Genomic DNA, 27,944 nt, shown 5'->3' with positions numbered 1-27,944 from the left:
AGCGTCGACCGGCTAATGAGGTGTCATTGATTACGAACATTCATTTCGGCACGAGGTAAGAGAGTCTGATCATAAGCGTGACCTAAATCCGGCTAAGTTACACAATTGTTTCTTATCTCCAACAAGAATTTTGAGAAATTTTTCAAAGTTCCTAATGTAATTCAGAGCGTTAATACACAAAAAAAAATTAAGTAATATAATAAAGTAGAAAAACTGCTTTTTCTTTCTCTCTCTTAAATTGAAAGAAAATAATTTGTGAAAATATATTTTCCTGAGGTAAAAAGTAAATATCTTTTGTGGTTTTTTTCTCTCTTTTCTGTAAACAAAGTTCAAGAGAGGCAACAAAGTCTTCTAAAGCTTTAAAAGGCAAAGGATTCGCAATAATTATAACAAGCAAATCATAAAGATAAACCCGGTCGTAAGAACCGTCAATGGCAAAAAAGGGGGTGTGGTAAAAGAGATGTGTGAAGAACGAGTGTTAACAGCACCAGGGATGCGCGGCAACGTGGGCGAATTATAACAGTTTACCGACTCGCACATGAACCGGGCAAGAGGCAATTACTCAATTCCGAGATAAGGAAGAGGAGATCGTCGGATTACGTTCGCCATCGTCGAACGACGATCTGACATCGGCCAAGTGCACAAACCAATTCCGGGGAGGAACCAAGAGAATCGGTGCCTCGCCGACGCGGAGGCGTTCGATGCAAGAGCGACGATGAAATCGGCAGGATTTCTCGAGAAATTACGGCGCGTAAACGGCACTCGAATAGATAACATCGTACCACCCACGGAGAAGGATCGCAATTGCGCAATCATCACGGACAGGTCGGTATTTCTAAAAAGAGTAATTAACCAATTTAAGAACTCCCTCCATTATAGGTAATGAAATACAATTTCAAGATCTATGCTACTTGAGTTATGCACGATCGATAAGAGATTACATTAACATAAAGAACTATCTGAAATGGCTGATACAATTTACATCCTAATAATAGTTGACATTTTTAAATTTAATTCCCACCGCTCGCTTAATACCCACGTTACTTTGTGCGCTATATGTTTATGCTGGCCGTAATGTCGGGCGATCGTGACTTAAGTGTTTTATATCATTACTCCTGTCGGAGATATTAAATCGCCGCTCGCGTAATAAATCAGCTCGCCAACGGGATACATATAATCTTAAATACGTATCAAACTCTGTTACCGTACTTACCATAAGTCAAACTCGTTATAATACGCGCCACGTCATGCGGCTCTGTACATTTCGTCGTGTAACGAGCGGAAGGCAAAATTGCCGTCTCAGTAATTTTCATCTGAATAAACGAGTAAATTGAACGCCCCGCGTTATTTTCACTCAATCCGCTCGCTCGCGAGAGAAAGAAAGAATGAATAAAAAACGCATGGAGGAGATGATTGAGTTATCCTTGCGTGACTTTGTTCTCCATGAACGAATGGATGCTCGCGAATCGGAGGCCCGAGAAGTAAAAGAAAGATACGCGGTAGCTTAATTTCTGCCCTTCAAAATTAGTTCAGTCGAGAAAATTAACTGTAATAAATTACAGAAAGAAAAATCTATGACAGATTAATTAGTAACACATGATATATAAGAACAAATTAATACAAAGATAGAATAATAGACTAAGAAACATTTACAAATTATATCAAAATCAATATCTATGAGTTTAACATCGCATTTAAATAGTAACGATAAATTATTCATAGACCTTTCATCCATTGTATAATTAATAGTATGAGTTCATAATGGTCTTTTTACACACATATGTATTATTTCTAAAGAAGACATTCGTGATATCGACATATCAATATAAATATTTTACATAATTTATTAACCTAGTACGGATTAAACGGGACGCAATAAAAATAACTACCACGAATAAATTAAAGACGTTTTTATTGAATCTTCCAAACAGTGTGATTCGAGTTAGTGCAACACAGCACTAACTAGGCGACGCTGGTAGGTCGGCTTGGTTGATCAGTCTATTATGACAAAGCGGAGCCGAGTATCAGTGTGTGTATGTACGTGTGTATGTCGTGTATTATATCGTTGCATTATCACAATACATTATTAACGTCAATTGACGATGAGTGAAATAAATACATAAAGGAGAAGCAGGAGGAAGAGAGAATCAAAAAACGATCGACGGCCGACATGGGGAAAATTTAAAGAGATAAGACAAAGAGAAGAGAACCAATCGAGAATTATTGAACTGCATTTATTGAACTCTCCCTCCATTTCGGCTGTTTTCGAGTCTCTCCCTCTGTCTTCGTCAGAGATCAGATCAGACGGAAAGCACGATTTCTGAAGCGATCACATTGGACGAGCGATCGGGAGAAGCAAAATCATCAGAATTAAAGGACATCCTGGCTAGGTAATGTAAAAACTAATGCATGTCGATGATCCAGCGCGAAGCTATTCTATATATATATATTTTTTTACATAATTATGTTTCTAGAGCTTTAACTGAATTTTGCTACAAACGCATAGCAAATTAAATCATGATTGTCGCTCAAGAGAAACAGAAAAAGTGCATTTGTTACGGATTCTTAACTTAAAAAATTTTAACGTCAAATTTTAAGCTTCCAAAAATCGATCAAGCGTCTCGCTGCCACACATTTTATTCCCATTAATAGTTCCACATTTTAGTTCCATCTTTTTTCTTAATCCTTTCAATGTTCCTTGTTTGTCTAATATTTACCGCGGTTGTTTCCCTCAATATTTGCCATTCTTCGTTCTCGTTATTTCCAGACACGTGCGATAAATACAAGTAAAAATTGCAAATATTTAAAACTATAATTTAAAAAAAAGGAAAATTTCTTTCGCTCTTTCTTCTTTCACGTACATTCGCGATATCCGGGCGGTCAACAGGTGGTGAAGATTCCGTTCGAAAGTATCTTCAACAATATTAGGATTGTTCTTCAAAAAATAACGACTGTACGCATCGTTCTCTTTCTCTCTTTTGTTTATTCGTCAATTCTTATTTCTCTCGGCCATGACATTCGCATACGCGTCTTAACAAATTTCTTAGGCGCTTAGAGAACGGTAAATAAATTAGGTCACTTCCGCCGACGCGTCTCCGGAAAACTGCTCGTAACAAGTTCCGCGGTTAAATCACCAACGCCATTCACCATTCCTCTCCGACACGTCGGGAAACACTTGTATCTTCTCAGATCAAAGTCGTCATTTCTCGCGAAGAGGTCGCACATAACACAAACACGCTATATTATCTCTCCATTTCATCTTACAACAAAATTTTACGATTGCTGTTTGTCATTTGAGAACGGATGCGTTATCGAAGCTGCATATTTTTAGTACTGAAATGCTATAAACGCTATAAAAAGCTATGCCGTCGAGCAATCAAGATTGCCAAAAGCTTAAGTCGAATGAAGGAAATTTGTACGTAGGAACGCCTGGAGTAGAAGCGACAGCTTGTTAAAAACGAGTTTAATTGTAGCAAGTGCAGTACGTATATAGAACACGACGCGTGATTTTCTTCCTTTAATCCTTTCATTCAAATCTGCCAGACGACTTGGACGACGTGTGTTCGTTAAAAAAACCCACGGTAAGAAAGGCCGCTTATACTTATAGAAATAAGAACGACTTGTACGACTTAAAATAGGCTTGCGCTGCGGTCGCTCGACTTAAATCAGCCCTCGGCGTGCTTCACTTTACTTAGTCCGCATTCACATGCAGCGACATTAAATACAACCGAAAATACAACGGCGTCGACAAACATCGAATGCAATCGGATAAAACATGAACGAACATTTTCGAATGGCAGGCCTTTTTCCCTCGGATGCGATTTGTAGGAATCCTCCGAGAAAAAATATCCGACGACGATGTTATTAAAGCAACCTTTTTCTCTCTCTCTCTCTCCCTCTCTCTCTCTCTCTCTCTCTCTCTCTCTCTCTCTCTCTCTCTCTCTTCTCTCGTATGCGATTTCCTCGCGCACACATTGCATGATTATGCATCGGTGCGTCGCGCGCGCGCGCGCGCGCGCGCTCCGCCTTAACAAGAAGCCAAGGACAATATTTATCTGTCGCCACTCGGCAATAAAACTTGCCACGCAAGGTGCGACTCGGCGGCAAGAGAGAAATATTGCTAATATCATTCTTCGTGTTCTCGCGCTCGGGAAACGCGCGCGCGCGCTCGCGCTCGCCACGTACGTCAAACTCGGCACAAAGCGCGCGCCTGCCTGTTACACAGTCCCAAACGGACATCGTCGTCGCCGCCGTCGTTGTCGAATTTTTATGGCCTGCCCTTCGTACGCCCAACATCGCGAGAGCGTACTGAATACTAACAGGATTTCATCGGTTTCCTCCTAGATTAATCCGCGCGCGCTTCTTTTTGGAGAAACGGCTACTATAAATATTCATGATTAATTCAAAACCGCGCTATATGTCTCCGGAAAACTGGAGCGCCAAGCCTGTGTCCCTCCGATTGCACGTCTGACTATTTAGTAACTGTACCACTCGCGTAACGAGAAACGCGACACGGTATTCTTTCAAATTCAAACCTCTCTCTTTTTTTTTTAGTAGCAACGAAAAAAAACTTACATCATTCCTTATTTGCGAATGTATTTCTCTCCTCCCGTTTCTCCAAAACGAGACGCGTATCATACGCAAAAAACATCCATTGAAAGTACACCACCCATTGTATACTCCCCCGATCATACCTCGTCATTATCGTCGTATCGCTTTTCCATCGCGCGCGCTCCGAAATCGTGACAACAAAAGGCGGGCCCGTCTTCGCGCGACTTCTTCTATACACATATAGACAACGGAGATAATAATCTAAATGGGATCGCCTTAGATTCTAGACTTACGGTCTAACGATAGGTGGTTTGCCGTGTTGTTTGTTGTGTGCATGTGTGTTACGTGTACGGTGAGATGATGACGCTTGGTGGCATGTGAGATGATGCTGGGTGGCTCGTAATATGTATCTTGTCCGTCTAGTTGACGTATAATGTCGCGGGAAAACGGGGGACAGGTGTCGTATAGTCTTCGTATATCGCATACAAAACAACGTAGGATTCGCGGGATTCGTCGCGCGACCTCGGTCATCATCTCGACCGAGGCTCTTTCTCTCGCTCTCTCTCTCTCTCTCTCTCTCTCTCTCTCTCTCTCTCTCTCTCTCTCTCTGTTTTTTCTCTCTCTCTCTCTCTCTCTCTCTCGATCATCAAGCGCAGATTTACAGAAGAACGAGTCGACCTATCACGACGCGGCTCGCGATAGACACGGCGTATCTGTATGTGTGTACGTGTACTTTGTAAGTGTGTGACCGGCCGACTCGCTTATACGTTTACTCGCTTCTACTCGCTCTGTGTAAATCTGCGCGATGGCCTTTCGCTAATGTAGATATATAGTGTATATCTCGGGTATAGAATGTGCCTGATCTTATACCGCGTAATTCCTTGCCGCGCCTTCCACCCTCGCTCGGTCTCGAGCGCTTCGACCCGTCGCATTTCGATCGCGCCGCGATAATCGAACCGTGGCCGATCGATCATACCAACGTAACTGACTCCCGAAGAAAAAAACCTGACAAAATCTAACGAACTAATGATGGGATTCCTCACTGTGGTTATTTAACCGTAAAGTTAAATTCTCTGTCAGCGGTTTTAATTCTGAAGAAACGAGTTCCAATTTATTTAAACAAGTATATGGGGTACCGATAGCGTTTCATTGTTGAAAGCCAAAAAAAAAAGTCGAAATTCTGAATCCCAAATATCCGTAAGACTCCATTTGTACAGAACGAGATTACGTTAACTATAATTTAAATCGTAGGAGACCCGAGGACGAAGGGAGAGAGTGAACGCGATACGAAACTTCGGAGCTGCCGTTACGAGTTAGACAGTTCCCGTAACGGAACGTACGACAATATCGGCGATCCGAGTCTGGATGGCGAATCGAGAAGGAATGACGGCAACGATAGTTCCACTTGATTGTATTGATATTGAACAAATCAATAACGCGTTTATCTGGTCCGCATGCCGTTATTTAGCAGAGGCAACGGTAAACGGCATGCGAGAGCAGATAGGAGAGAATAAGGGGTGGAGGGGAGGGAGAACACGAAACAATGTTACGAACTCGGCGAGCCAGCCGCCCAGTTATCGGCGCTCGATTACGAGGCTGAACCGTTGCGCCGAGTTATCCGATAAAACGCGGCGATAGCGCGCGATTAAACGCAGTTACCAGTACGGACGGTAGCTCTTTCCTTTCACGCGAGGCGAGCCCCTTACGCGGGAAGAAGACGATGAAGATTCTCTCTCCAGCTCCGGGGGAACAGCTCGACCTACTATCGCGAGCGATCGGGCGCGAAGGGAGAGGCGCGAGATGGAAGGCGCAGACGTTGATTACGATCGGCGACGGCGGCGGCGGTCAGCAATGGATCGGACCGTTCATCGTTCCTCCGATTAATTGCTACGTTACGTTTTAAACGGTCACGTCGCCGCTACTTGTCTTAAATTGGCGGCGGCGACGAGAAAAATGCCGGTGTATGTCGCCACCAACGCGAGCGTGTCGATGCGTGATCGAACGAGACGCGCGTGAGCGTGCATCTTAACCCCCGTAGTTAACCCCCCTTGCGTTCGGCACGGATCGAATCGAAATTACCTTCTCGCGAACGCGCCTTATAGACGCTGCGCACGACGTCTCGCGTTTCCGTTATGAATGGCGCGACGCGCAATCGAGAAGTGTATCTCGAGTTTCGCGCGGCTAAAACGAGTCCAGTCGCGTTAACAGTGAATTAGCTCGACAATTTAGCGTTTCCTAATCGCTCGAGCCGCAAAACGTTTTAGGAGGATGTTGGAGTACGCACGTATCCGGTCGTCACTTCGCGAATCGAGGAAAAAAAAGATAGCCGCTGCCTAATTACGCGTGAAGCGATAGTTTAGTATTCTACGCGTCGATCTCGGGTATACGTCGGAGCCAAGATACAATGGGGTATAAGAATTGGGCGTGGGATCGCGGAATGAGATAGAATAAATTCATGATAAGATAATCATTGTGTAGAAGCAATTGATCGGAAAACAGATATAGTCGAAGCATAAGAGATGAGAGTGGTCCCACGTCTACAAAAGGGCACGGCGAAGGCATTCCGATATTCCAATTGGTAATACATAAAATATCAGGAACGTTTTATATATATTATATTTTATTCCTCGTCCCTTCCGCCTTGCTTCTGCGTTTCATCGTCTCTTGGCTCGCAGCTTCTTTTACGCATGATTAGGTCGTATCACTAATATTGTTGCAGCAATGAAAATCAAGAGAAAGTGGCTAAATCTTCGTGCGTGATCAACGTGATTAAGACAATCAGAATTATCTAAATATTTTATCTAGATATTTATAAATCAAACAATATATATAATAACAAAATTAATCGACTAGTGTTCTCCAATCCGACGAAGCAAATTGGAACGTCGCGCGTTGGACTGATTATCTATGATCGACAAATTGATTTTGAAAAACACATATCGAACGTGTTATCATTCTCTGGTGGTTTCCGTCAGTAACAATCTCTGTTAACGTTCCGCCATTTTCGTATTTTCCAGCGAAATTCACATGCCAGAGAGAAGAAAAAGACACTCGTGAAAAATATTGCCGATTAAATAACCGACGAGGATCGTCGGGTGTCATAACTTATACTACGAGAAAAAAAATTCATGCGCTAAAAGAGACCCGATAGACACGGTCACGTGCGTTACGCATATCCAAACACGCTCGCGTGTAGACTCGTACAACACACACACGCACACACATACACGCACGCATGCACGCACGCACGCACGCTCTTCCGATCTCTCGGAGACTAACACGGTCGTGACGAGGCTGATCGACAACGGCGGTTTCTTGGTCGCTGAAGTCAATTCACTTCGCTGGACGCGGAACATCAGATGGAGTGCCGATGCGACACCGTCGCGTCGCGTGCGGCATTGCGTGCACGCGCGTCGCGTCACGTCACGTCACGTCACGTATACTACGAACACCGTTAGCGATGAGAGGCCCCTCCTCGTTGTCGCCTTCGACGCCGTCTTGCCTAGGCTTAAGTGGTTCGCGCGGAGAACGCAATGGCTTGGTTGTCCGACCCCACCCCCACCCCCCCTGAGATCCCGGACCGCCCGTAAAAGCGACCACCGTGAAACACGATCGTGAGGCGAACGTCAATCGAGTCGTTTGCGCGCGACGAGCGACGAGGAGAACCTCGCCCATATTTCTCTCGGTCGTGTCACTTGGTTTCGGAACAGGGCCGAATACCTCGTCAACGCGCCCACGCGCGCACTCGCCTCCTTTTCTCCGCGTTTGTTCCTGTTCTTCGTCGTTCGCCGTTTCGCTCTCACTTTACACTCCGTCGCGCTCGAGAACATCCTGGGGTTAGATAACGACGATCCATCACTCTTCCGCCTGCAGCAGCGTACGGAAGTCCTGCTGCAGCTTCGACTCGTGGTAACTCCATATATCGCTGAAGTCGTCGTCCCCGTTGTCGTCGTCGTCGGCCTCTCCGATGAGACTCGACGACGACTTGTCCTCCTCGACGAGACGTTCGGCGGGCGACGGCGACGAGTAGAACTTGATCTCTAGATCCCGATGGCCGTTGGGCGACGTGATAATTTCCGTGGACACCTCCAGACCTTTCGGGGACGCGGTGGACCCGCCACCGGCGTTCGGGCCCACGGCGTTCACGTTCGCCGGCGAGCTCGGTGGCACGCTGCCAATGCTGTCGCCGCGCCAAAGGGCTCGCTTGTGTTTTCCACTTTCGGATTGACCCCCACGGTCGCCGATGACGCCGACGTCTCTCGTCGGCGCGGCGATCTCCTCGCCGTAGCTGAAGTAACTCGTCGGGTCGCTCCAGCTGCGCCTCAACACCACGCCACCGGGCTCGGCGATTGATCCCGCGTCCCTGCAGTCGTCGTGTGGTCGAGAGTGCTCGTCGAACAGTCTATCGAGCGCGCGTTCCGGTAGATTCGTACACGGCGACGTCAAGAATAGCGGCGACATTTGATGGCCGAAATGACCACCGCGACAGTACTCGACGCCGGACGACGACGATGACGACGACGACGACGACGACGACGACGACGACGACGACGGCGGCGACGACGACGATGGCGGCGGCAGTGGCGGCGGCGGCGGCGGCTGTGGCGGCAGCGTCGTTGTCAGGAACGGCGAGTAGCCGTTCCGATCGACGTCCCAGATCAGACCGGCCGGGTCGCAGTATCGACACTGACACGGACCCAGACTGTCCCCCCTGGCAGCGGCCTCGCAAACTACGGACTCGCCCGTATACTCGTGAACGTAACGTCGCGCCAGGCTGCCGCTACAGTTGCCGTTATCGTGATGATGATGATGCCGGTAGCCCTTGGGCGGTGCCGCGGCACGCATCGGCGCCGCGATCACGTTACGGTTGTCGTCCAGCACTTTCACTTGCACATGGTGCCGATGGTGCGCGTACCGTTGCTGCCTGACGTCCGCCGCCATCTCCGCCTGCATCGACGGCGCCCTACAACCGCCGTAGATATTCTCACGATGGCCACCGACCGGTGGCCTCCGGTAGTTCCTGAGATGTGGCGCGGCCGATTCGTAGATCCTTGCCTGCTCGTAGCAGGTCGGCGCGTACGATTTCACGCCGATGACGGCGCACTGTTGTTCCCCGGTTGCGGCGCCGCAACCGGCAAGTTGCAGTTGCTGCTGCTGCTGCTGCTGCTGCTGCTGTTGCTGCCGCTGCGCCTGCGATTCATCCGGTTTAGCCGCGTCGACGCCACCCGCGCCCACGACATTGTTCGGCGGTTTACGGTCCTTCTTTCTGCGCTTGCGAGGCTTAATAATGCGGGGTAAACTGTTCTCCGAATTATTCGAGCCGGAGCTCTCGTCGCTCGCGATACTGAGCGAATCGATGTTCGCGATGTTCGAGGAACCGGCGTTCTCCTTTGCCGCACCGGCGGAGGAACAGTCGGCGCTCGTCGCCGTTGTCTTAGAGTTCGAAGGCACCGTCGTCGGTGGTTTCTTGATGGCGGCCGCCTCCGGCGGCCTTTGAGGCGCGATGCGCGACGTCGGGCATCTCGTCGCGCTGTTCACGTTGCTCGTCATGGACGGGTTCGCGCTATTATGAACGTAATTACCGGCAATGTTGCCGCAAGGCGGCGCATTGGTGATACCATTAGAATTGTTACCACCGTTACCGTTGTTGTTGTTGTTGTTGTTGTGCACTTTGCCGCGATTGTAAAATCGCCCGGCTAGAATCAGGGGCGCGCCCTGCGTATGAATCGCCAACCTGGATAGGGGACTTTTGTGCTGATGACCACCCGGTGGCACCTGCTGCTGGTCACCGCAAGTTTGTTGCTGCTGTTGCTGCTGCTGCTGCTGCTGTGGTGACTGCTGCTGTTGACCGAGCGACGGCGAGGACCGCTGATTACACCTGCGCGGACTCGACGTCATTGATATCAACGGCGCACCCGTCCAGCCGCCCGGACCGCCGTATTGCACCTGACATTGCTGCTGATCGGCCAGCCCGGGGTAACTCTGCCCTCCATTGTAACAACCGCGCGCCTTGCCACCACGTATCGTCGCTAGTTGCTCCTGTTTCCGACAGACGGGCACGGGCTTGCCGTGCAGCCCGGCGCGCACGTTAGACGAGATGAGGCAACTGCCGATGTAACGCTCCACTTCCAGGGCGCCCTGGGAGGCCGGGCTCATCTTACAATACCCGCGGACCGTGCCACCAATACTGCCAGATGCACGATCGCGACGCTAATCTTCAGCGATACGGAATAAATTCGACACTCTTGCACTGCCACTCTGGCACTGACAAGCAACTCCGTTCCGATTCTTCTCCTCTACTTGCCGCGACACATTACCTCACTCTGCGGATCCTCCAGCGGATGAGGAAGGCCGTGATCTAGCCCATGTTCATAACGATCCTCGACGACGACGGCCGGTGCGACTAGGTTCGGCGCGAAATCGCAAACGTATTCCGCGGTATTCGAAAGTAGGCCGGGACGAGAGGCGGTCGCGGCGATGCCGAACGAGTGTAAAACTCGCAATTCTTCGCCAAGAACGACCTAACGAGACCGCGGCCGGAACGACACTGAAGCTGGTGGTGCTGGCCGGAGCAACGTTACACCATTCCCGATACTCTGCGACGTGGAGGTCTCCCTACCCGCTCTCGTTGCTGCCACCACCACGAGCCACCAGATCCCCTCCCTTGTCGGCGATGGCACTTCCACACCCCACCATCGTCATCTCCCACTCCTTACCCCCTTTCGATACGACGGCGCGCACATCGGGTATATACAACGCGCGGCGTGGTGTCGTATCCTTCCGGCGGACGACGACGCTGTCACAATTCGGCGAGAAGATCTTAGGAGAAAGCTAGGAGACCGAGAGAGGTAGAGCGGGGATGAGACGAGTCGGGGAGCATCGTCGTCTACTCGTCGCAATGCTGACTGACAGAGACGAATTTACCTGCCTGCCTGCCTGCCTGCCCGGTGCTTATCCGGGTTTCTTATACCCTGACTTAGCATAAATTTCATAAACAAATCCTGAACCTGCTTTCGCCATCTCTCTCTTTCTCTCTTTCTTTTTCTCTCTTCCCTCGTGCTTGCTGCAGCGTGAAATATGAGCGAGTCTAAAACAGTAGATTACAAAGAGGGAAAGAAGAATTTTTTATGGCTTTCTGATCTTACTTTCGAGCGGATAAAGTCTAATCAAATTCCCATGGGGAAATGAATAAAATAAAAAAACTTCGTGACTTCCTCTTAAAAAAAAACCGGCTTTTTATTACAGACTACGTATTGGATAAATGTATATTTAGATAGGCGCGAGGAAAATGATGTAATCTCGTAGAAATGTCAAAAGAGAGCGATTGGTACGTTCAAACGTATCTCAACGTTCCACAGAAACCTACATGCCATTACATAAATTCCTCACTATCAGGGCTATTTTTACAAATGATATAGTAATCTACATCGGATAGTGTTGATAAAGTATCATGCGTTCCACCGATATCACCTTCACTTATACAATGAATCATAAAGGAAAAATGGAGTAACGATCGTGTCGATGATTCATCGAGCGATAAGTCGCTCGTTTAAAATGCACTCCGCTTAAAATATCCGCGGTAATAACTCTTCGCATGCAAAACATCGTCTATCGAAGGATGTTTTTTTCTCATTTTACGTCGGTTTTAAATAGTTCACGTCGATCGGATCAGATTAATAGCATGATGCAATTTTAATTCTATGAAAAATCACGCAAACTCATGTTTCGTCGCGTGATACAGCATAAAATAATTAACACAACGGGTCATTAAGTGTTTATTTCTAAAACATAAAACTAATACGACAGATCGCTCAAATTGAAGAAACGAATCGTTCGCTTTGAACGTGACTCAAATATTCATTACATTTTAAATAAATGTAGAGAAATAGAGCACGTTCGGAACTTGACGTGTTTCACTTTTAAAACAATCGGCTATCAGTTCCTAAAAATCTCGTAGACTTAGGTCGCTCCCGAGAAGAAACGAGATCGGCCATACGTTCTCGCTGTCAAAGCGAACTAACCGACTACTGTCAGACCGCGAGGCGGTCGAGACTGGAGAGAGTGGAGAGAGTACGGAAGAGGAGCACGCTGGAAAGAGATAGGTAGGAGGACTCCGATATCTTACATCAAGACACCCTCGCATCTGGGTCACCGGCTCGAAAAGTAGGCCACAAGTCATCAATCGCCCGCGGCACGCCACTCGGGTCGTGCGCGCGCGCGCGCACACACACAGATCTCTTTCCGCCCACTCTCTCTTATCCGAAACGTCTGGTGACGGCGAGGGGTGGTGTGTTCGATTCATTCTTGAAAGTCCTGCCGTTAGACACATCAGGAAAGTTTGGCAGCGCGTTTCTCCGCGTTATTACACGTATTAAAAGAGTACGAAGAGCGTGCATCAAGAGGAAGTTTTAGGACCGCTCGTTTGGCCTGTTATTACCACACTTGTGACGAAAGAGGCTCGGAACTGGTTCTCTCTATTATTAGATACATCGGGAATGAGCGTGTTTGGAACGATCTCTCTATTATTACGTGCGAGTCAAAGAAAAGTTTGGAAGAGCGCCTCTTTCTCTCCCCCTCAAACAAATAGCACGCTTATTACACACGTTCGAAAAAAAAAAAGTTTGCCGTGCTTTCGCTTTATTACACTTCTCGTTTGAGCAAACGCGAATGAAATATGTTGCGTGCAAAATTTCTAAAATTTCCCTCTTAACTCAAATAAAGGCATTTCTCCGTTAGCTCCGGAGTGAATCAATTTTTTTCTGCGGAAATATCTTCTATCTAGAAATATATTAAAACTTCGCCTATATTTAACGTAATATATACATATTCCATACATTCACTTTATTAAATATTTTGTTAACTAAACAAAAAGTCTTCTATCAACTTTTACAAACGAAAAATATGTACGCAAGGTTTTTTCTCAATCATTACGTATGATATATAAAAGTGAATCAAATACACATATTATAAACGAGAAAAAATGTATTGATTTTTTTTTCGTACTACCTCAATGATAAAGTACACCTGTCTAAACGAAATGGAATCTAAAGTGGACCTCTCCCGACGCGATTAGGGTCAATGCGTTTCCTGGTGTAGGATAGATTGTGTTTCTTGATCAGAGATAAGTCGATCGCGATGCACGAGTTATCGCGCGTCCCGATCGAGGATGCGTCATTAGCGATTGTTACAAACTGATTTTGATGTCCCGTCGCGCGATCGGTCGTTCGATAAAGTGGCCATCCGCGATTAGCACCGCTATAGATTGGCGTTATTGTGAAATGTGTCGAACCATTAAACCGCAACACAATATTGTTGCCGTCCCATAAACGAACAATTGTAATAATAATCCTTGCTTATTCTTTTATTTGATAAACTGGCTGAAGTAGTTAGACATAGGTATACAGCGTGATAAATTTATGGTTCCTAAAAAAAGCATAAAGCACATAAACTAGAGAAACAGTTTGTAGAAACAGTTTTGCCGCATATGTTGTTATTGCTGTCAGTTCTATTACAAAAACAAAAATAAAGTCTATTTAAAATTTAAAAAATATTCAAAAAATATATGGATATATTTTTATAATATATTTTTATAATTCTACCTTTTGTTTTTCAGTAAACATTTAGATATGTTTCTAATGCCACAGAATGTTAAAAATTATAAGTAAAATAATTAAGACCTGCCATCAATTAGGTTAATTAAAATGGCAGATTCTAAAGTTGAAAATTTTTAATAAGGTTAAAGATAAATATGACGATCTTATTCTCAGTTAAATTAGAAAAACTCGGACTGAAATTGAGAAGCGTGACTCTCTATCACAGATATTCAGAATGAAGGAGAGACGCGGAGGCGCTTTTCTTGCCGAAGGTAAACGAAGCGCGTCGGGAAATAATGAAAAATAGACGAAGCGCGACGTGAAAGTGCGCTACAAGCGCACTTCAGAAAATCTTGGTCGATAAGTACGCTTGAATGAGCGATTCCTGAGTGAAAGCGACTACAACAATGATTTATACGCGCGATAAAAATCCGAAGGAAAAAAGATAGAGATATAAAGATGAACTGAAATAATAAAACGAAGAGAGGCTGCTTCAAATTTTGAGATAAATTTCAATAAATAATAAAAGAATTGTTCCAATCAAAATAACAAAATCTACTATTTACACGGCATCTCGGCAATGCAGCAATCTTATTAAATAATAATAATCAGATTAATGAGAGATAACAAATGTTGATAAAATATTTCAAAACCTTAAATTCGCCAAACATTAAATTGAGACATCATCTTGCAAAAAAAACTCTGTTTTAAATAGATGAAAGCAACGATTTTGCACAATCGCGATAGAAGCGACAATGTGCACAAGCATAAATAATCGGGGAGAAGCGTTTAATAATGCTTTACGACGGGATATTCCTCGCCGCGGAATCTCGTAATAGCATCGCGCGTGAATGTACAATACATGCATACCTGAAAACGCGGCCGCCATCGCAGATAAACATCGAACGGTTTCGTCATACCGAGGAATTTGTCGGCGCGAGACGAGATAATGGCGAGAAAAATTCGCAACTTCGCTAAAGGCAGGAACAAAAACAGTTCAGGCAAGCCACAATGCAGTTCGTGCACGTACCGCGGAAAATGGGGTTGCTTTGATCTCGCGAAATGACTTTGATCACGCAGCGATATTTTCGAGCGATAATTTTTTTTTTTTTTTTCGACGTCATACAGTTGCGGTTCGCTCGCTGGAAAATACATTGTGCCGAACACAAATGGCAGGAATGTCCATTATTTCAAGTACGGAAACCTCATTTAGGAATATTGATGTCCAACGAAAGTAACTTTGTCAGTTCGAAACGATTCCAATATAATCCAATCCAATTCCAATTTCGAACACGATATTGACCGCAGTGCATATAGCGGCTACAAATTTGTAAAGAGCGATTTGCAAATAATGTTCTTTTTAAAATCGGGGAAGCATCTAAAATCTGTAGTTATATATTTGTTCGCATGAATATAAATGTTTAAATTTATTAACGCACGATCGCCCGATTTACAAAAAAATATATTAAAAAATCAAAGTAAAGCAACTCTTTTTTTTTTTTAACTATAACAATGCGCGACACATTCTCTTTCCGAATGCGTTAATTGTAATGACAGTGAGCCCGTATGACTTGGCCCACTTGGAAATGAAGATTTCCGATCGACATGCTCGACCGATCATGCCGATGTGAACGCTACGGATACAACGCGCTCGACGATCAATGGGAAACAGCCAGCAGGAACCGATGCTTTACCCACGCGGTAATCTCTTAGCATAATCCGAATTAGGTCCTGCACTACGTGTACAATGTCCCTTACGATAACAGAGCATAAATCACGGGCATCGATAATGAGAAATCCACTGTGCGCATTATGGCCGTGGCATGCACGCGGGCATCTCTGTAATGGGAATACGTAACTAACATCCCGTGCCCATTACGTATACCTGAGCGCGTGGAAGTCGTTTTTCTAGATCATTACATCAGGCTCAGGACGCCTGGAAAATTGAAGATTAGCGTGCACGTGAAAAATTAACGGCAACGATAGAGAGTAACCAGTGGAAGGCGGATTACGTGATTTGTAAGTTGTCGATTATTAAACGGCGATAATCCGAATAATTGTTATATAATAAGACACGACGCTCAAATCTACAAGAGGGATAAAGCGCTCGTGTAATATTCTCGCCTAAAATTATCAGTTTTAGGCAAATGTGGCAAGTTGGAGAGAATAATTCTAAATAAGTTAAATTTAATGAAGAGGTGAGGCAGTAGTAGTGAATGATTAAACTGCCGCATTTAAATTTATACAACCGAGGGACTGCGAGGACAAGTCTGTAATTCGCAGATTTAATTTCAAATGTGACTTCATTTTAGATTCGGGAGTGCAAAGTCGAATCTCGATTCTCACGCATTATGAGACTCGCTTCCCGTGACGAAGTCTTCGATTCACGCGGGTGACTGCTCGGATGTTAAAATGTACACGCAACACACGCGACGTGCCGCCGAGAGCTTCGGCTTGAACCGACAAACGTGGCACGGACACGTAGAAAAACAAACGTTTCCTCGACTCTAGGTGAAACACGCAATTACTAGTAGCTGCTGCTGCTGCTACTGCTGTTGTAACCGTCGTACAGCCAAGTTGCAACAAAGAGCGAGGAGAGAGCAAAAAAATCAGCCCGGTTTCGTATCCCCGACGAAAACAACCTCCGTGGCACACGTTTCCGTGCTTTTTCTCCTAGATCTGTCTCCTCCGAGTCCGCCCAAAAGATTCATCTTTTTTCGCCTCTCGCCTCCCTCCCGTCTCGCTTTCTCACCCTCCCTACTTCCACTCGAGGATCCCCCGGTCTATCCGACAGCCAGCCGATTATTACGCCACCGCAACTATAACTTTTCCTAGAAGGCATCCATTATCGTGATTGTTCGCAAGTTTACGGTCGACGCGGCGCAACTACCTGGCGAATCCTCTCAAGGAGAGGAAACTGAGAGAAACGTGGGCCAGGGCCTTGGAGGGATTTCAGTTTTCATCGTCCCAGAAAGCTCTTCTCGATCAGCTCCCCGGCTTATAGGCATGAATAAGTAACACATTCGCATAAAATATTCCCTTTAATAAGATATTAGATTATAAATTTGCGCAACGTTTTATCTGTTATCTTTACGAAATCTGACTGATCTGACAAGCGTGTTAGCGTACAATGGTATTTTACCTTTATCTTCCGTCCTTTAACGTAACACGCGGAAACCAGAGATTTTTCTCATTCAACAATGACGGGCAAATCTCGCCGGATTGAAAAATAATTCCCGCGAAAAATTCGTCGTCGAACGCAAATCAAGGGGGATTATCAACGGTGGTAGACGATCGATTGATGAAGATTACAAATGATTTTCGGAATGACACGTGCGCGATAAATTATTTGCTCGCGAATAATCGATCGCGGTGGACGATTATCGTTGATGGATTCGACATGCACGCATAAATAAAAGCAACAGCCGAACGCCCGTCTAATAAATATTTCCGATTGGATTCGACGTTTTGGCATGTTTAATTGGACAATAGACAATGCACACAGTTGGCATCCCGTCTGTTTATCGGTATTGCCTATTCCCCAGAAAGTAAGAGGCCGCGCTAGTCACGACAGTAACATGACAGTAACGCGATCGTACGAGTCACGGAATGTTTTAACGAATCACCAAAAGTACTTCTTATCAAGACGGTAAGACGCGCGTCACAATTCAGCCGTTTTACGCGGTGTTAAAAAAGAAAAATATTTCAAAAAGAAATAACATGAAAATTTGGACTAATATATCATTCTTCTGCGATTATTTTGTCGGAGATTTCTGCAGAGATTTCGCGTGCCACATGCGTGCAAATAAACGAGAAATTATATAAAATACAAAATATATATATAATGGTTTTTCATATATTTAATTAAAAAGAGTATTTATACGCGACGTAAAACCTCATTTGACATCTGTCAGAAGGGAATTTCAAATGCGATTTACGACATTTGCGAATTATTTCATTATTCCATTACACGCCAATCGATCGAGCGCGGTCTTCTGCGTATACCGGGTAACTCCCCCGTGTGCTTAATTAAATATTTATAAAGCGAGATAACGAGGGTCTGTCTGTGGCCGGACGCAAAATCGATAAACGGCAATCTGTTCCGCGTTCTACTTTCGTCAGAAGGATACCGCCGATTCTCTTTGCCCGAGGATCCTCTCATTATCTCGAAGATCCTGGAGGGTCTCTCTCTCTCTCTCTCTCTCTCCCCCTCGGAAAGGAATATCTCTCGGGGTATTGGCCGACTGATTGGCGAAGGCCCTCGTGCAAGTTCACGCCCAAGTACTAACGAACATGCGCTAATCGCGGCGAAATGTGCACACAGACGAAACTGCGGATAACGCTTCACGGCGGATAAATAGCCTAAACTCCGCCAGTTCCTGCGCAAACTTCGCTCCCGAAATACAGACGACCCGATATTATTTTGAACTAACGAGGGAAGTGAGATCTTCCGTAATTAGAAGAGCTGCTGACTTCGTCGAAGTGTCCATAATTAAAATTTAATACCGCCATACTTGACATGCTATACACGAAAAGCTAATTATGTTAATTATGTTAATTGCGTCAATGCACAATTGCATTAATTATCAACACATCAATCTTTGTCGGCAAATCAAAGATTGATTACACTCTAAACAACAGCAATATCAATTTGATTGCCCAAAAAATCTCAATGTATCGTAAATTGAAAAAAAAAGTAGAAGTTTAAATATCACAAAATCTTTACGAAAGATATCTTTCAAAAAGGAACATGTACCTTGTGATAACTAAAAGATCAATGTAACAATATATAACGTAAAAAATAAATAATAACATATCATAAACATAAAAATATAGTAACCACAATTAGCTTTATAATGTGCTTTAAAAATTTAAATGCCGTCTAATCCTGTTACACGATGATAGACACGATCCAACTGCGCCGGGACACAGCGGTCAAATGATGTCGACTGATTATGGTGAAAGGGCAACGTGATTTTCCAGCGTGATTTTTGTTGACACGCGTCTCTCCCCGGAAAGACGAAACGAGTCAGTTTCGGGCAACCGACGATGCAGGCGGCATTTCGACGGGAGGATTTTCACGCGTTCGCAATATCTTACCGCTCGGGACAGCTGCAATAATCCTCCTTGACGTTTACGACACCCGCGAGAACGCGAGATGCAGCGGGAGATGATAGATCTAACTTCCTCGCGGGATTAAACGCAGGTCCCTAACGAAACGCGTTTTATCACCGCAGATAGATATGGCAGCTCCGATCGGAAAATAAAGATATTGCCGTCACAATAATGGATGGGAGCAGCATTAAAGTATCGGCAAAACTTTATTTTCATGTTTTCGCTCATTTTCCACTCAGCCGTAAAGGTTTTATAAAATTCGTGTCATTACGTTACTTGTTGCGGAAAACATTATTTACAGGTAAATATAGAAAGTTATTAGTATCGGCAGAGTTGCAGAAAAATCCTGATTGAAATCATAATTAAAAATGAACTCATAAGTGCATGATTTTGCAGACCCAGCCACATTTCCCAAATTCAACTCGAATTTCGTGATCGTTTAGCATACATGCTAATCAGATTCGAATAAATCGCTCACCGCGTATTAACAATCATGAAAATAACGGGATTTACGTAAAGCAAATGCAAATATTGAGTTCATTGTTTGGCGAGTGCCAGGGGAAAAAATATCGCTTTTAATTGAAATCTCTGTTTGAACACGGAACAATGTGCGACAATGTGAGACATGTATCACGCATTTTGACGTGGTACGCCCGAGATAACGAGAATAACGAGGTGCTGTTACGCGGCGATAAAATGTGCATCGCAATGATGCAACGCAAACAGCGCGTCTTCGCTGAAATTGTTTTCCGCCGGATAAAAAACATTAGCTCGACTCAATTCTACGAAATTTATAGATCAATCCGAAAGATGCGTTTTCCTCGTAAACAAATCGATCGCGTCCGATCCGATTTCTCCGCAAATTGCTAACGCTCGTTCTTCTTACTTAGGGAAAATACCTTCTCACAGAAGAAACAGTAAAACGAAACATAATTTTAGTTATTAATAAGAGCCGCTTCTAGCAATTTCGAAGACCGCATTTTGGTATACTCGAAAATACCTAAATAAAAATCCCAAACGTTACCTTTTTTTTAACACGCAACGTTAAAACTTGACTCAAGTCGCTTTTCCTCTTGAAATAACTCGGGATCGTTTCTCAAAGCTCGTGTCATGGATAATTCGTAAGAGAAAGAGCATCATGGATCGTAAGCCGCGACAAACGATGCGAAAACAAGCAAAACTATGTCGTACGCGCATTCGCCTTATTATCGATTTTCGATAAACATTGTACCACCCCCGTGCAGCAGTAACAGCAGCAGCAGCAGCGCACGAAGGTGGTATAACACACTCGAATTGCGCGCACGACTCGTGAACATTATTCCTCGGTAAAGTGCACATCCTATTCGCTCAGTGTCGAAAGAGTGTCATTTTGTCCTATTTTCCCTTCCTTCATTTTTCCGTGTCGAAAGAATTACGCGATAAGCGATATGAGAAGAAGAGAAAAAGAAAGAAAAAGAGAAAAGTCGAGGGAGAAGAGAAACACAGAGAGAAATTCGCAGCTTTAGCCGATATTAAAACACATACACTAACGAACCTCCCTTAATACGTGAGCGCGATAAATGAACGAATAAAGGAGGGAAAGGGAGAAAAGCGAGTCATTAACGTTTTCGCATCGGTATCCGCCACAAAGAGAGCCTTCTCCCCCCCCCTCCCCCTTTTCTTTGACCTCTTTCTTTCTTTCTTGTGACTCTTATATCGTAAGATTTTATTCGATTTGCCCGGATCTCGAGTTAACAAAATTGCTCGATCTGCCGTTATTTACGTGATATTAACCTTTCCGTTTAAGAACCTATTCAAGATCGCCGTTATATGACATAGACGTACGTCTGCTGTATATATTGTTGCCGACACGTAATTGCAAGCTTAACTCGAAATACGATGGAGCTATTAAATAAAAAAAAAGCATGTTCTGTTATCAAGAACGATCGTTAAAAGTTATAGTCAGCGATTAAAAGGTAAGCTCGAAAACGTGACACAACGGAGTTAAATGCGCTCGCGGAGGAGAATAATTAAATCAAATAATAGAAAAAGAGAGATCTCTCCACTTTACGGCATTCTTCATCAATCATTTCATTAGCGTTCATTATGTCTAATCTGCGGCAGGAGATCACGCTCTTTCTGTCTTTCCGGAAAATCTGGCGAGTTTCCGAGCTTCACGACACGCCGCTTCTCTCGTAACACGGCCTAATTCCTTCGGGTTAACGATCATGCGGTTTCTTTTTCATTTTGCACGTAGATAATAGGTCAAACAAGCGGATGGAAAATTTCAAAGTTATAAATTCTATGGGGCATATTTTCATCAGTAATTATGGCTTCGCCATGAAATGCTCTGAATCCTCAGTTTTAATCAAGCAACTTTCATGACCAATAATAAAAGAAAAAAAAAATAAAACCGCGACTTATGAACCATGAAACAGCCACCCCATAAGCACAAGAATATCGCGTAAAATCCGTGCTTTGAGGGCGTTTAATATTGTGGCAGAAGCAACACGATTCCACAATATAGATTAATTTAAAAAATTTATTTAATTGCCCTTTTTTGTTATTAAATTAATAAGGGCTTCTAAAAATAATATCAATTGCTCTCGTACCGTTTAGAAAAAGAACTTCTATATTAAGCTTCATCATATAATTCAATTTTAAATTAAATATCAAATAATATACAGAATTGTAATATCACGTTCACAGAACTGTCATTTAATATAATAATATAATGTCTGGTTTATATTCTATTTGAATATATTTGTAATTATAATTTTTATCTGTATATTTTCTGATAGCCTACTTTTCATTAAATTTAGATATATATTTTTAAATATTTTATCCGCTTGATTAGTATGGATGTATTCAAATAAGATTCGCCAAAAACTAACATCATAAAAATCCAAAATCAATTAATCAAGATCTGACATGCTGAAAATAATTTGAAAGGAAGGTCATAAGAAAAATTTTAATGACTTAATAATATTGGATTTTATACGTTACTCAGGTGTACTACTTATTTAACAAACGTCAAGAGTGATCAGACTCTCATTTGGAATTAAATTCGCTTTTATGCAAATTTTCTATACCCACTTTCAATAGATGAAAAGGATATCTACGAATATACGATATTTTCTCACGAAATGAATTTTAATATTGCTGTAACTGAAGTGAATTCATTAATGATTCGCGAAACTACCCAACGGTTTCTCGAAATAAATAAAAACATCGATATCAAAGAACGTATCTGCGTGATTATTATTATTATTCTCTCAATAAATCGCCGATAATTTTATCGAAAAGTAATTCAATATAATTAGAGATTGAACAGCATAAAATTATAATAAAGATAGTAAAATACAATTCGATATAAATATTGAAGTGGCTAACTAATTTAACGTTTATCGATTCACCGGAGATTAACCGATGTTTATCCATACGGTCCTATGGGACTCTCGCCGATAATAGAACGATGTTTACATATTATTGATTCGGTTACGTGCCATCACTGAATTTAGCGTTCGACGCTAATTGAGAGAAATATACGTAATCTCGCGGCATATGCAAATTCACGTCACTCGCACATCGTAGTCTAACAGTATCGTTAAACATTACATTACGCGTTTCCCATATAATATATACGTACATATGTACGTATACGGGTACAGACTTTGCAGCCCGGTAAACTCAAATCGCAAGAAAATAGCGTTTCGACTTGAATGCACTTACGCTAACAAGGTGGCCAATACCTGCGCATAATTAGCGGTATTACTTCCATTTATTCACACTACTTGCAGAGGAAACGATCCATTTTCAACGCTCTAAAATCGAGATTAGTATTCCTCGGGTAACGTAACTCGCGGTTATTAAATATCGATGCCGCGTATATGTGCGTAAACTACTCACCCAATAGGAGAAGTCAATCATACGCCATCGCCGTGATTAGGGCAGAGATCGTAACTTACCTGAAACAGAGATTATTGGATGGTATTAATAGTAATGTCGCGGTTGAGTAACAGAATATCAAACGCTTAGAAGTTTGTATCGTACACGACTAAATTATGTAATTGACGTTCCGGATAGAGAACGCTAACTTTCAAACTTGCATGCTGATATTAAATATTAATATATTGAAGTATAACTTAACGTATATTTGTTATAAATAGTGTAGAGAATATAAATGATTAAATTTATGATTCGAAAAGCGAAATTACTGCAAAAATTAAATAAATATTTCGCCGAGAGATTCTCAGACAAAATAAGAATTACATACATAAAGCTGAAATTAATTAATAATTCCCTTTTTCCTTTCAATTGTCCTATTTTTTTTTTCTTTATTCTGATTGTATAACAATTTTTTCTGATCAAAACGCACGCACACACATGCGTCTCTTTTTTACAGTCACTTTCTCAGTTGGAGTATAAATTTCTCTCTTAATGTTCTCCAATACTGTTCTCTCGATTTTTGTGAACACAGGTTTTTCGAACACGAGTGTGAGGTGCATTAAGGTGAAAGTTATCGACCTCGGGCGATGCATCGCTTTTGCATCGCGGCGAGCGAATGCCTCGAAAAGGTCGGAAGATATCCCGGTGATGTAACCGAGGGAACATAAACCGAGCGATATTTTATTGCCGTGGACGTCGATACATCGCAGATCGGATTCGACGTCGGAGGAGCGAACGGTCTAGCGTAGGGACGCAACGCACCGCACCGCGGAAGTGCACAGGGCGGCGCAGCAGTGACTGGCCGGGATCGTTCCTTTATTTTTTGTCAGTCGTTACAGCAATTACACGTCTCGGGACTGTCATCGATAATGCATACCTCGGTCTGCGCGGCTTGTTAAACGCGTTCGGCATAAGGTTCCCCGAGCAATATAGCAAGCATCCCGCTAGCGAGCACAAAATCATACCGCCTCATTCTATTCAGCCTTGTTCAATTAACCGGTTCGATCAGCAAACTCGCATTCCACAGCGATTGCATTCGGCATAACTGTTATAATAGATCGCTGAGCAACAAGATTGGACTTTTTCAATAGTGCGTGAAATCGACTAATCTAAATCGATAGACAAGGAAACTGATAATTGACTAATATGTATATTATCAGTAATTGCCTAATTTCATACCGAACGCAAATAATACGTGTTTGCATCCGATTGAGATTTCCTGTAATAAACAAACGCATTATATGTTAGATCATATATTAGATCATTCGAATCACCATTACACATTACAAAACAGATAAATGCATTTATCCTATTTAGTGTCAAGCGCTCCTGACAATCGCGGAGCCATCTTGTAGCTTGGCGAGCACAAAAAAATCGCCCTGCTGAAGAACGGCCGATTGTTAGACCGCACCCGTTCGATGCGGTCTATTAAAGTTACTCGATGTCGGTAATTCTCGCAGAATTTTCTGGCAGCGCGCACGGCCCCGTATTAAACGGCCTCGCCACGCCTTAACACGGTACTACTGCCTAACTATACGGACAGGATAGTAATCGAAGCGCGATACGATACTCTTGCATAATGCACCAGACCGACAGAAAATCACAGGCCGAGTCGAGGTGAGGTCCTGAGAAGTCAGCCGTTTTTTTTTTGTCCGCAGCATCCGCGGATTATAACGCCGAAATTAGGACAGCCGTTTGCAAAGCGGCCGCGTTAAATCGCACATCTCTCCGTTACGCTTCTCGGTTATCTCACGAGATTTGCATCAGAAATTAATCGTAATAAAAGTCCGACAGCGTAATAATGGCAAAAACGAGCACAAACATACGAAATCGATATTCGATTGATACGCACAAAGAGAGCCCATGGAAAATTAATTAATAGGAGATCAAGGATTTGCAGCCGTCGTGCAATTATCTACGGAGAACGAACGCGATCAAAGTGGTACGGTGTTAAAAAAGAGAAAAAACGGAAGGACGTTTTCCGACAGTCCGCGGCGATTCATCACGCCGTAAATAGCCGGGCAACATTGTAAACCTCGCTGGCGATAATCAAAAACATAACTTTCACTCGTTCAAGCTACAACGCTCGGCCGGCCGCTGTTGCCATAAAATACAATGGCCGCACGTATTGTTGGCCACATGTACCGCAAGCTAAACGCAACCTATTTTTTCTCGCTCCCCCGGGCACGCGACGGTACAAAGGGTATGTATAATCGAAACGCATTGACCGCCATTTGCATAGCACCAGCCCGAGTATTTTATGGAAATTGCCCGGGCAAAAACGAGAGGGAGAGGGAAAGAGAAGACAAAATATTTATTGCGTGAAGCAAAGAGGGAAAGGGGACAAATTTTATTGCGAGGTGAAACAACTCCCCTGAAACGAAGTAAAATACATCTTCATGCGCAACCGTCAGTGAAATAGTGTTGTCATAAATAGTACAATAAAGATAACTACTTCTGTATTACAAATACGATTTATATCATTTACATATATACAATATCCGGCAACGCGCGTACATTTTTTTTTTAATCTGAGGAAAAATGGTTGATGCACTACATTTACACGTTTTGAATTTTTGAGAATTGTGTCTCTCCCTTCTCCCTCCCCCTCTCTCTCTCTCATGATATTCTTCGCCATGGCATGAAATAAATGTTAAGGGACGATAAAGCACCGGACACATAAAGCACTCGCGGGCGGGCCAGAACTCTCGCAGTCCATAAAATGCGAACCCGATATAGCGTGGTGGTGGCGGCGGCGACGACGAGGTGCACACGATGCGTTAAACTGTCCGCGAGTCGCTCGATTTACGACGTGACGAGGGGGATCGAAGTTTATACAAGTACTCGCGTTAAGAGACCATCGCTTTTCCGCGATCTCCCCTCACCGTTCCCGCGAGTCGCGAAAGCGAGCGCAAGTCGCATCCCATTTACATAAGTGGATGGAATAATACCGGCAACCAGTCAATGTATTACGCAAGCCATTGTAGAAACCGGAGTTGAAGCCGTAAGTCGTCCAGGCGGGGAAGTCGCGACTTTGTCGTGTAGCAAAAAAAAAATTTTTTTTAATAGGAAGGACCGCGCGTGCGCGTTACAATCCAAGATGTTGTTTTCCGGCACCAGACAATTCCCAGCACGAACGCGTTTCCTGGTGCTTTCTTGTCTTCGTCGATGTACACGGTATGTTTCGAATAGCCGAGAATAATATTAAATCTAACTAGTCTCGCGTTCCCTAGAGCAAAAGTTCTAATTTATAATATTAAATACTTCAATTATAAATACATATAAAAACAACTGGCGCATAGATAACATTTGATATATATTAAGAACATTGGAAAAGTGTATTAACGATAAAAAATAATACAATTTCAAAAAAATCGCGAATTAAAATCTCCCAATATGGCGTGTGAGAAATACGCGCGTATCTTGAAATGCACCAGTGCAACATTTCATCCACCCGCTCGCGTGCGTGGAAATTAATTTGCATCAAAGTTGCATTTATTTACCAGCCCGGCGCAATTACGAACAAAAAGATTATGCTCACCCGGACGGAATCCCATCGTGCGACAAAACGCACGATGCAAATCAGTGTTTAAGTGCAACGCGTTGCCCGACGAGAGACATTTTCAGCGACGGGGAGATATCTATAGTTTTCGGTCCCGCAGTCTCTCATTACGTATTCCACTGACGCCAGTCCGTTTAAACCACCACCGCCGCCACCGCCACTACCGTCGCCGCCACATTTCATGGTAGCGCGAAACTTTGCTGCCCGGAAAGTTCAATGAAATTAACTCCGCTTTGCATACGCTTAATAGCCCGTATCGCGGCCGCGATCTGCGAACGTAAGGCACAGACCGCCGAGGTCGACTTCGCGATTTTCCGCGTGAGCTGCTTTCGCTCTGCACCCCTTACGGAATCCTCACCGTCTCCTTTTCGCGGGGCGTGTGCGGGTTTCATTCGCCGCATAATGCACCCGCTTCTCCCGCGGCGACGACTCGTCTCGCATCTATCACACTCGTCTTTTCTCGATTTTCAAGTTGAAATTTAACTCGCTGACGCGCGCCGGGGAGCCAGAATAATTTCAGGTCCGCTCTTCATTTTAGAAAAACTGATTTAGCAAGATTTAGATTTACTCTATATTAAATCACATTTAAGCTCAAATATTATTTTAAATATCATCGTGAAATATTAATCTCCCGCTTGGATAAAAATTCGATTATGTATGTGTACGAGAAAGTGCATGGTCGTCGAAAAATTAAAATATCGTGGAAAAATTCCGCAAATTTCCCGAAATTCCTCGCCCCCGCGATGTAATAACTTGCATGGCCATCGAATTTTTAACAAGACACACGTCAGAATGGAAATCTCGACCAAGACAATTTGTCTAGTGGCATTATTGCGTCCGTCGTGGATTATTACGAGCACTATTTTCCGTCGCGATTCTCTTTCCGCGGGCTGATTCAAAAAGACGTATCTCCCGAGAGAAAGAAGCTTCCGCGAGTGCCTTCTCCACGCTGTGTTTCTGTCGGGACGGGATTTCTTTATGCGCGACACCCCCGCGTTTCTCCCCCCCCCCTCCCCTCCTTCTCTTCTCTAAACCCATTTTATTCTCGTTTTATACTTTTGTCTGTTCCACCCTTGTCGACTACCACACTCGCGGCGTCCGTCATTATGTAGACGTCAGCTTCCACGCGAGGGAAAATGCTTTTGTAATCTGAATCGAGTGCGCGTTGACATCGTGAAGAATGTCGTATAATGTCA

At 43.9% G+C, this 27,944-nt stretch overlaps 2 protein-coding genes across 4 annotated transcripts in view; both read right to left on the bottom strand.

Moving 5' to 3' along the window:
- Positions 1-27,944, bottom strand: part of LOC105837087 (CCR4-NOT transcription complex subunit 6-like) — a 498,126-nt gene that overhangs the window by 424,043 nt on the left and 46,139 nt on the right. The window lies entirely within an intron of this gene.
- LOC105834255 lies at positions 1,896-23,185 on the bottom strand. The gene has a single exon (XM_036286724.1). It carries the CDS (start codon positions 10,705-10,707, stop codon positions 8,407-8,409), a length of 2,301 nt encoding a protein of 766 aa, XP_036142617.1. The 5' UTR covers positions 10,708-23,185; the 3' UTR covers positions 1,896-8,406.

Source organism: Monomorium pharaonis, chromosome 5 (assembly GCF_013373865.1).
Source record: "Monomorium pharaonis isolate MP-MQ-018 chromosome 5, ASM1337386v2, whole genome shotgun sequence".
NCBI lineage: Eukaryota > Metazoa > Arthropoda > Insecta > Hymenoptera > Formicidae > Monomorium > Monomorium pharaonis.
This window is presented reverse-complemented; position numbering and strand designations above follow the sequence as displayed.

Coding starts and splice junctions, on each gene's coding strand:
- LOC105834255 (XM_036286724.1), bottom strand. CDS start 10,707: ATGAGCCCGGCCTCCCAGGGCGCCCTGGAAGTGGAGCGTTACATCGGC.